The sequence below is a fragment of the Chenopodium album genome, chromosome 3 (assembly GCF_948465745.1).
Source record: "Chenopodium album chromosome 3, dcCheAlbu1.1, whole genome shotgun sequence".
NCBI classification, from domain to species: Eukaryota; Viridiplantae; Streptophyta; class Magnoliopsida; order Caryophyllales; family Amaranthaceae; genus Chenopodium; species Chenopodium album.
Genome location: NC_137836.1, coordinates 20,092,221 through 20,103,672, shown reverse-complemented (window position 1 = coordinate 20,103,672; position 11,452 = coordinate 20,092,221). Strand labels below are relative to the sequence as shown.

The 11,452-nt window shown below is 41.1% G+C and overlaps 1 protein-coding gene across 2 annotated transcripts; it reads right to left on the bottom strand.

The window, feature by feature from the left end:
- Positions 1-4,069: 4,069 nt before the first annotated feature.
- Positions 4,070-9,367, bottom strand: LOC145623886 (uncharacterized). 2 transcript variants are annotated; one of them, XM_081676787.1, is made up of 6 exons: positions 5,826-9,367; positions 5,589-5,750; positions 5,184-5,507; positions 4,959-5,104; positions 4,774-4,887; positions 4,070-4,707 (listed from the first exon to the last, which is right to left on the bottom strand). In XM_081676787.1, the coding sequence occupies exons 3-5, from the start codon at positions 5,469-5,471 to the stop codon at positions 4,869-4,871; spliced, it is 453 nt and encodes a 150-aa protein (XP_081532913.1). In that variant the 5' UTR covers positions 5,472-5,507; positions 5,589-5,750; positions 5,826-9,367; the 3' UTR covers positions 4,070-4,707; positions 4,774-4,868. The 2 variants fall into 2 exon arrangements, with proteins under 2 accessions (XP_081532913.1, XP_081532914.1); XM_081676788.1 differs by having other exon boundaries at positions 4,070-4,697.
- Positions 9,368-11,452: the final 2,085 nt, after the last annotated feature.

Below are 11,452 nucleotides of genomic sequence, written 5' to 3'. Positions count from 1 at the left end.
TAACTATGTGACAAGAGGAGAATACCCTCCTAATACTGATAAAAGGGCACGCCGTGCTTTGAGGCTCCTGGCCTCACAGTATGTGCTCATCAGGGGAGAACTCCACAAAAGGACTGCACTAGGAAGAAATCTCTTATGCATAGCCAAGAAAGAAGCACACAAAACCATGGAAAATCTTTATGCCGGCATATGTGGAACGCATATGAATGCTAAGATGTTAGTCCAGAAGATTCAACGACAAGGCTATTATTGGACTACTATGGAAAGAGATTGTCACGAATACGTCAAGAAATGTATGAAATGTCAAGTTTATGCAAATTTACAGCACGTTCCACCTTCACTTCTCTACACATATACCTCTCCATGGGCTTTCTCTACTTGGGGTATCGACATCATTGGAAAGATAACGCCACCAGGACAAGGGGGGCATGAATTCATCCTCGTAGCAATCGACTATTTCACCAAATGGGTCGAAGCTGCATCATATGCTAAGTTAACGGCAAAACACGTAGCTCAATTCATTGAGAAAAATATCATATGCCGCTATGGGGTACCTCATGAGATGATCAGTGATAATTGAACACATTTCCAAGCCGAATGCGCGGAATTATTACAGAAATATCATGTCAAGCATCACAGATCATCAACCTATAGACCACAAACAAATGGTGCGGTCGAATCGGCCAACAAAAATGTGAAAAATATCATCGAAAAGATGACGGAAAATTACAAAGATTGGCCAAATAAGCTACATTTCGTCCTTTGGGGTTATCAAACCTCTGTTCGTACATCAACGGGGGCTACCCCTTTCTCTTTGGTCTATGGAGTTGAAGCCGTACAACCAATAGAGCTCGAAATCCCTTCTCTCCGAATCGCGTTGGAAAGCCAACTAGATGAAGTCGACTGGATTAGAGCAAGATATGATGAATTAGTCTTACTTGACAAAAAACGCTTGGCAGCTTTGCATCATGTCCAAACCTACCAACAGCGTATGGCGCGACATTTCAATAAAAAAGTCAAGACTAGGAACATCAAAGAAGGTGACTTGGTGCTTAAGGCACTTCGCAAAAATGTGTTGGATCCAAGAGGAAAATTCAGACGAAATTGGTCAGACCCGTACATTGTTAAAGCCATCTTGTCCGGCGGAGCGGCACAATTGGTAGACATGGACGGTAACAGTTTCCACAATTTAACCAACTTGGATCAACTCAAGAAATTCTATGCCTAGTTGCATGGTTTCATGATCCAATAGCCCTACGTTTGGCCTGATTCCTTTTAAGGATACGTAGGCAATCCCTCAAGGGGGCCCGGCCACTTTAAAAAAATGAAATCATTCCTCCGACGATCAAGTATACGCGCTAGTTCAGCATTGCGTCACGACAAAACAGAGCTAACAAAAAAAATAAGGATTGGCACGCCACAGGAGTATCCACCCTGTCACGGCAAAGTCCACCGTGGCGCGGTGGAATTGCAGCCTAAAAAAAATAATAATAATAAAAAAAAAATGTCGGGCCATGGTAATTTCCAACGTGTCACGGCATTTCCCACCGTGGCACGGTGGAATTCAGACTTTCCGATTTTTTTTAGTGATGCAGTCTTCGCGAATACAATTATTTTTTCGATGTTTTTTTATTTTGATTCTTCCATTGCGTCCGACTCCTTGACTCGGATATATATATATGTATATATATATAAGTCATTGTAATTTTTTATTTAAGGAGAAAATAAATATGCTATTATTATTGAAATAAAGATGACTACAATTATTGGCATCATGCGCCTTATTTTAAAAATTATAAATTATAAATCATATAAGCAAAGCAATACTGATCTAATCCTTCTTCACTTTAGGAACCTCTTTCTCTTTTTCAACTAGGTCGGCCTTCACCATTAATGTGTCTTTTGTAGCCCGAACCGTCACACCCCTAGTCGAACTTCCACTCCTTTCACCGTTCTTAGAATTCTTTGGTTATTTCTCTCTATAAACCATCTTCTCTTTACCCTTCCCTTTCACATAGTTCTTCCTTTTAGGCATTATAGGAATCTTAAACTCAATCCCTTGTGTTCTTGGACCTAGACGATCTTTAGGAGGCGCTTTCTTATTTCCAAGACGGCTCTTCACATCAGATTTGCATGATCCGACTCATTCCCTTCTACTTCTAGGATTCAACCATGCCTTGTATGCACTAGATAAGGGAGGAGGAGCTTGGTTACTTGCAGAAACGGTCCACAAAGGTCTTTCCATCCAATAAGCCTCGTACTTGTGAACGTTACTTTCATGCAACGATACTTCACGAGGACTATTGTTATAGCGTGGAACTACTTGTTCAAGTCCATACTGTCGCATCAGTCGAGAAGGACATTAAAAAGTCAGTCTTGAGATACTAGGAACACGGCAATACGGAGTATCATTCGTACCAACCATCCTAGTAAACCTCCACCAAGGCACCACCCAACGAATGGAAAATTCTCTTTTTGCAAAGAAATTCTCCCAATCTTCATACGACATGTTCACAGAATAATTCTTCTTCCTGCGGACTAGATCGTTGGGACCATATTTTTCAATATCGTCGGGGGCTTCAAAAAGTTCTAAACGCTCCATCAACCAAATTTGCATAAAAAAAAAATCAGTCGAAAAAAAAATTGCAGATTCCACCGTGACACGGCAGAATTCACTGTGTCACGACAAAAGACAATCGTGACACAGTGCCTGTTTTGTGTCACGGGGGCTACTCAGAACGCGTTTTTACCTGAGAGCCCTTCCCAACGGCTTTCCGGTCAGCTTTAGCTTCGTCAAAGACGCGTAAAGTTTCTCCAAGGCACGTGGGCATAGGAGATCTCCCAGATTCGACATGTTCAAGCACTGATGCTAGACAAGCATGTCCTACCCTACCGTTTACAAATAAAAGATTGCTAAACATGCAAAAAATATAAGCCCTTCTACGGTATACATGATAAGACTCAGAGACAGGACGATTGAAATATAAATTTGCAAGTTTTTCTAAGTCTACTTCATTACCACACACAATTTTATTTAAATCTGGATCTGTTAGATTCAGATGGCGTTCAAAGTCTTGGTAATAATACTCACGTAGGGTAGGCATGGCAATAAGATTTCTGGCAAGAAATCCAAAGATGGCACCGAATTCCTCCGCCAGGGGACATAATTCATCGTAATTAAATTTAAAACAATGTGTTTCTGGACTCCAATAGTCTAATGTTGCCCTAAGAAAATCATGTTCAATCGCTACATGTCTCAGGGTTAGTAAACCCCTGACGTGAAACAATTCAAACTCTCTTTTGTCAGCATTGGTCAAAGAATAAGACCAGTCGCGCAATGTATTATCAAAATTTTGAGACATTATTATTGAAATATGAAATTCTAATTATCTTATGTTTCGTAATTAAGCATATCATGAATATACTGGTCCTATTTTATAGCAAAAACGCGCGGAACTACTCAGAATCTATCTTTCTATAAGCGTAAACCACACCATTGTAGAATACGTGCAACGTGACACGGGAATTCCCACCGTGTCACGGGAATTAGTGCCGCGACACGACAGATTTTGCCGTGACACGGTGCACGATGCCGTGTCGCGGCGCCCACGCGTTTTCTTTTCTTTATCCTTTTCCTTTATCTATCCGGATTTTTTTATTGTTTTATCTTCACCGTTTATTTATTTAATTCTGTTTTTCTAGAGTTGCATTCCTTATAAAATTCTCAACTTTTTATTATTAATATTTTTATTTTTATTTTTATCATTTTATATTTATTATTTATTATTTTATTTTTTTACTCTTATTTCTATTATTATTTTATTTCTTTTTCTTTGGGGAAGTTATAAACCTCATCCCATTTCCAAACATATTTATTTTGGAGTAGTTGTAAAACTTATTTATATTTTTTCTTTTCTTTTTATTTCTTTTTTCTTATGGGGAAGGTCGGTACCCTCCACTTACTCCACTTACGCTTTTTTGTCGCGTCATTAATAAATACACAATCACACACAATGAGTCTCAAGCACACACTAACACACACTAATAAATACATAAACTGTGAATAATGTACAAAATGAGTCATATTAAATAAGCAGCGTCAAGTGTCATCACAGTATGTACAAATAATGACCCTCGGTCAAAAATATGTAGAACTAAAAGAGTGAGGATCAGTGTCATCTCCAGCCTGTTAATATGGGAGCGGTGAGCCAAAGAGTCCCGCCATCATCTGAGTACGAGGAGTAGCATCCCTACTAGTCCCCTGTAACTCCAGTAGCAGTCAAACTCAAAGCAGGACCCGTCCAACTGGCAAACGGTGCAGACTGACTCAAAGAAGTAGGAATCGTCGGTGGAGGCATCGTCCCATACACTGGAACTGAAAACAAGCCTGGCATCGGGGGAGGAAGCACCCCAGACGATGGAGCTGAATATAAGCCAGGATCCACAGGAGTGATAACAGGCCTAAGCTTAGGCTGTGAAGACTGAGAAAACGACTGTCGCTGCCACTTACCCTGACCCTGAAAATGCTGGAACGACTGGGAGGACTAAGGCTGCTGCCACGGAGCCTCCTGAAATGGCTGAGAAAGCTGAGGATCCCGCTGAGAATGCCGATGAACCTCAGGAGATCGTCTACCACGACTAGGCTCTCCCTCGTCCGAGCCTCTATGCCTCGAGCGTGAGCGGGACCTCCGTCGCTCCTGAAGGACACTATATCAAAAGATGTCAACAATGCAAAATAAAACAAAAGGTAGAAATGAGAAAAAGTGAACATACCTCAAGAACATCGCCAGAACCGCTCCGACAACTCGCACCACGCCGAAGCTTAATGGTGCAGTACTTCAGAGCGTCAACCACCTTCATGAATCCCATCATCTCCGGGCGGGAAGGCTGAGAACAAAACAGAGAAAAATCAGTAACAAGCGGTATTAAAAAGGATGAATAATGTATCAAAAGCTTACCGGCTAAAAAACATCAGGCAGAGACTCCTACGCCTGTCTGAAACCCTCTGGCATGTCAGCAATATGGTCCTCAGTAATACCAATTGGCCCGGGTAGCAGACAGATTGAGGCGGAATCTCAATCCTCCCCACACGGCGAACAGTCGTCTGAAAATACGATTGAATAATCAAATTATTTGACTATTTAAATAGAGACTAGCGACAAACTCCTCAAAAGAAATCATACCTCAGGAAGACGCGCTGGAGGAGCCAGAGAGGGAAGCAAGTCCTGCGCATAATCACCCTCCATGCGCACAAGCTCCTGCCAAGGAAAAGTGTAGCGCTCTCCCCTGTTTATCAACTCCCTAAGCAAGCGCGAGTCCAGCATCGACTCCGGTGGAGACAAGGGCACCACAAAGCGATCACCACTGTGCTGACGAACGACACGCTCCCCCAGATACCAGACAAAGAGTCCGGTACCAACAAAAACAGTGCGGTACGCTGAAAGCTGCAAGGCCTCGGGAAGATTAGTCATCCCAGCCCAAGGACGATACTGGACATCAATAACAACCTGAAAACCATAAAAAGTTACAATGAAGCACCGGAAATAACGTCAAGATAGAAAATAACAGGCTACAAAAGTAATTCTTACACCAACAGAAGAGGTGCCTCAGCGTAGCAGGCCGCGTAGCGCAGAGACAGACTCCACCCGTGACTTTCCTCGGTCACGCCAGCTGGCCCTGACAGGGAAGTCATGGACCTCTCCACGACGTCATCGAGGGGCCAATCCCGGAAAGTACTCGTAGAACCATAGCTGTAATGAAAAGTAATCTTTGAGCACATGAGTCGAACAAATTAAAATAAAACAAGAAGAGGAAAGGATCATCACCTCTATGACTCTCCATAAACCGTAGACAGTGACAGGGGACTCGTCGTTCAGCTGCCTACAGCCATGACGTAACGACAAGAGAAGGTCGGCATATCCGAGGCTGGCCCAGCTAAAGGATCCTATCTCACTGATCTTTACTAAAGAAGGAAGATAGCAAACGAGCGCACGCGAACTCCTATCAGAAAAAAGAGTCATGGAAATGAGAATCAAGATGATCCGCACTCGCTGCTCAGGTGAAGTCTCCTCAATGTCAAAACCACGGGCCAGAACAGAAGCCAACTATGATCGCCCGCTCCTAGGACCACCTCGAGACACCGGTTAAGTCTTGATATGCTGAACGATCGGATCTAACAAATCGGCTGCCTCCGCCGCCACCCAAGAAAGATAGGACATCTGCGATACGATCCGTTCAGTGAAGCGTAGACCACTAATCATGCTAAAATCCAGGGGAGTTACTGTCATCTCCCCCAAAGCAAAGTGAAATGTGTTGGTAGTATCCCAAAAATACTCCAACAACGCGCGAACGACTGTCGCGCCACAACCCCGGGGGCTGCGAAACCCTACGATCGCCGAATAAAAGTCTACTGATTCCCATAAGGCGTTCGTAACAGGATCCCTCGTGATAATCCGATGAAGTCGAGGAATCAAATCTCCGGCTCCAAAACCGTGATGGCGAAGCGTGCTGTCGACTATGCTGGCAAGTGGATGTTGAGAAACGTGGTTTTCACGACATAAAACCAACTGGTCTGGTGTCCACGGAGGTGGAGCCCACCTACCCCTACTCGTAGAGGGTTGAGGCTCAGACTCCAAGATGTCGCCATCCATACCCTCGGGAATCGTGGGAGTGTCCTCCCGAAAAGCCTGACGCCGACCATGAGTGGAAAGATCGCGATCCTATCGCCTAAGCATGCTTTTATAAAAATAAAAATCTAAGTGCTTAGCATCATTTCCTAAGTTATTTAGTTATTTATATCGAGTTGCATTTTAATAAAAACCTAAATGCTTAGCATCATTTCCTAAGTTATTTAGTTATTTATTGCATTTTCTATTATACGCTAAATTTTTACCTCAAGGCTAAAAATTAGCAAAAATAATGGAATTATTTATAGTATTTAATTTCTCCATGACGAACTAATACTATGTTCTCCTAATTGCATGATACTATGTTCTCCATGACAATGTAGTACATACACAACACAAAACATGTTTCAAAATTGCACGAAAACGATAGATTAACGCATCATGGCATGTTTTACAAGTCCAACAACCAATATGTCATCATTTCAAGTGCAAAAGAACAACATGAACAACAAAAACACCATTTCACACAAGTAGTACCCAAAAATGGTGATTTGCTCAATTCTTCACCAAATCATGCAATTTTTGTCTCAAATCGCTCACAAACACACATACATACATATACAAGTAAATTCATGGCAAGAATTTAAGCAAAAACCTCAAAATCAAAAAATCCCCAAATTGATTTTTAAGGGTTTTTACATGAAATTACACATTTGAAGCAAATTCAAGACAAAAGGCAAGAGAACTTACATGGATCCTTGTAAGAAATCGAAAATGAGGAAGATAGCAAAAAAAAGGACCGAATTTAGTGAAGAATCGAGCTCTAAAAGCCCAAAAAAAAACTGCTGGATTTTGCGACCACCCAACCACCGTGGCACAGTGGTTAAATCCCGCTGCACGGCAGCAAATCCAGTGTCACGGTGAGACCCAGAAGCTGCGGAAACACTCCGGTCAGCAGCGACGAACTCTGAATAGCAGCAGCAACGAGCAATAGCGGAAATAAAAAAAAAAAGAAACAAGAACCCCAGCAGAACCGCCGTGTCACGGGAAGGATCTCCGCGTGACGGGAACTATAGCCGCGCGCCGGTGTATCCTCGCCGTGGCTCGATAATCTGAGAAGCCTAAAATGAAAAAATGGAGAGAAGAATCAATTGGAGAAAATGGTGAAGAGAAGCTCAAATTTAAAGAAAAAAAAGGCATCTCGTTACAACCCCGTTTCCCGTGCCATGGTATCCGTACCGTGTAATGGTAAATTACTGACGTGGCCCACTGTATTTTTGCTGGTCAAAAACGTAAAAATCGAGCTTTTGACCATTACTGCAACCACAAAATTCCCGCGCCACGGGATATTAGGCCACGTGACGGGGGTACTAGCCGTGTCGCGAGATGCTTTCTTCGTCACACGATGGCCGCGCGCGTGTTCTGCACATTCCTTGAAGCTGTCAGCGAATATTCCTAGCGTTTTGAGCAAAATTGCATGATTTTCCGCACAAATTGAACAGTTAGTTTTTCAGTAAAATTACACGGAAAATTCTAACTGATGTTTAAAGGGTATCAAAATTACTATTTTGCCCCCAGTAAGCGTCAAAGTCAACTTGCCGACGTTTTAAACACCTAATATGGACGGATAGTCGACTTGAAGGTGTGAATCATCTGCGGCCCGCGTTCGGGGATAATCGAACCATCGTACACTTGCAAATTTCAGCGATTACAATAGTTGTCGGCTTTCCTCAAGCATGGAAAGCGTTATCGGTGGATTTTTCTTCAAGTATAGAAAACCACCAAGAAGGCTTTCCTCAAGCATGGAAAGCGTTATCGGTGGATTTTTCTTCATGTACAGAAAACCTCCAAGTCGGCTTTCCTCAAGCATGGAAAGCGTTATCGGTGGATTTCTTCAAGCATAGAATGACACCAAATTCATACGTTGACTTTCCTCAGGCATGGAAAGTGTCATCCGATAGGTTTCTTCAGGCTTAGAAAGCTACCAAATTCCTTAGTCGGCTTTCCTCAGGCATGGAAAACGTTTCAACAAACATCATCTGGTGGATTCCTTCAAGCATAGGAAGCTGTCAAACTCATTTGTCAATGATACACTGGTGCCAGATACGTATTCTATCCTTTTACTATTTTATCTGTGGAATTAACATTTTTTTGCAGGTATCGGCGTATACAGAGTGATTTAGGATCGCAGAACGTCTTAAATCATTCTCCGTCCCTATCGGCTACTTTGACTATCGTTTTCGAAACTAACGTTTCTAAAAACTCAGTCAAAGTGGGGGTTTCTGTAGACACCTAAAAATGTCTCCCCAAAACCAAACCCAATGATGAACGACCTCTCACCGCCACTATTAGTCGGGTTCAATATTTAATCCCGAGAGTGCTTAAAAAATCGATTTTAATTAAATTCAATTTTTGAATAGTCCATGGATCAGTCTTGATGTTTAGTCAAAGCATAGTTTTTAATTTTAGCCCAAACCTTTTTATTTATTTTATTGTTTTATTATTTATTTTGGTGTAAACTTTTTATTTATTTTATTTTATTTTAGCCCAAATAATAATAAAAACAGAAATGGCCCGAAATTATCAATCGGCACTTAAAATGCTGAACGAAATTAGGGTTAAAAATGAATTTAGACGGAGAAGCGGACTGAAAACTTCCGCGTCACGGGAAACTTTCCCGTCTGACGGTGGAGTTCCCCGTGACACGGGACACCTGCTGTGACACGGGGGTTTCCGTGTCCTTTCCGCGTAAACCCTTAACGTGTTTTCTCCCCCCCCCCCCCCCCCCGTTCACTAAATATTTCCCGCGTCACACAAAAGTACACCGTGACATGGGAATGTTTCCCGTCTGACGGTGGGATTTCCCGTGTCACGGTACACTTTGTCGTGTTGCGGTATACTTTTTTAGGGTTTTTATTATTTTAGGGTTCCGTGTGTTCCCTCAGCACATTTTTTCTATAAATACCCCCTCATTTCTGATGTACGGGGCATCAATTAATTCTCTATTTTTCTCTCCTCTATGCTCTAGCCTAAACACCAGCCTACCCTTCTTCTTTTAAAATTCCTTCTTCAAGCACTCCCAGGAGTCCATACTTTACTCATGGTTCTGTCCTTAAGCCAAGGCGTGAAAGGTAGAACTGTTTGAGGGTTTGGCCCCAAATCATTTCTATTTTAATTTAATATAATTATTGTTTTATTATTATTTCCTTGAAGTTACTAACTCGTTTATTATTTTGTAGTTCCAAGCAAACAGAATCAAAGTAAGAATTATGTTCCTTTACTTCTATTTTTTTCTAACGATTTTATATTGTTGGAATTATTGTTGAATTGCTTCAAATATTAATGTTTATTCTTTTTTTTATCATGATCACCATATTGCATGTTTAAAGGGAATATGTAATTGAAAATCACGCCAAATAAGATAATTTGGATAACCGGTTTAGGTTCCTTTTTAATCTTGTTTTTTAATCAAGTGATCACGATATTTTAGAATTATATGTTGCATTAATATTCAACCAATTTAGCATAATAATAGTTTGGAGAAAATTGAATTTTTGTTTGTACGCCTTTAAGATCGCAAGAATCACTTTTAACTATAAGAATCGAGAAGAGGCCAACATGGGCGAATGTGACTCCATGACTCACTTCGTACCATCATCCCCGATCCTCCTTTCGTGGTTCCGAACCATATGGAGTTAGTAATCTCATGGATTATGAATGGGGTGTAACCTTCACGGGTCAATCGTTGTTGCCTATCATTGTCCCTTATCATGGTTGTCTTTTTATGATCCGTGAACGGTTTACAAGTTCCTTAAAAACTTGTTGGCGCCTCCCTACTTTCCTTGTCCCTAATTGTGTCCTTAATCGTATGTCAATTCCCACTTCCTATGAGTGCCAAGCATATTCACAACATGCTTTAACGTAGGCACACTTCGAGCGATGCCTACAGTGATAAAGACGTTATTTGAGTCCAAATATAACCCTTTGGCCTTTCCACAACTTGATATCAAAGCTTTGCATATATAGATCTAATAAGCAGGAATAAGTTAGCACATAACTAAAGAATATAAAAAGATACGAACTCATTTTTTTTAAGTCTCGAAGCATACCATAAAAAACAGTCTCTTTTGGGGAGCCTATATTATTAGATATGAGCAATATGATGCAAACAGGCTCTGAAGTCCACAAATAAGATGATGAGACTAACCTCAGCATTTTCAAGTTCATCTAATGTGTCGAAAGTTATGTTTGTGTGCACGGTAGATGAGGATGTAGTAATTAATTTCTGCAAACGAGACTCTATCTTGTTTTGAAAACAGCCAATGATAACCTCGGCATTATCAGGTTCTGTAGTATTTGATTCGGTCCACAATCACAAGAACAGCCTTAACAACTGATAAAATTCCTCATCCTTTTTTGAAAGCAGCCAATGATCATTTAATTAAGTCATTTTATTAGGGGAGCAGGTACAAGTCATCATGTAATTAAGGCAAAAATACTATAGCACTACTTAGTAAGCACTACCATTTAAAAATGACTACAGAAGAGCTTATGTTCTCACAGGCAGTTGCACATTGTGTTGGTCAAGATATAACTCATCCCTTATACAGTCATACTGAAATGCTTCTACCAGATCCTAGCATATCGGTAATACATCAATTTTATACTGAAATGCTTCTACCAGATCCTAGCATATCGGTTATACATCAATTTTATACTGAAATGCTTCTACCAGATCCTAGCATATAAGTAATACATCAACTTTATACACAAGATCCATTGATTGCAATCATTGCATAATTTGCATTATAAGAGGCAATATGAAT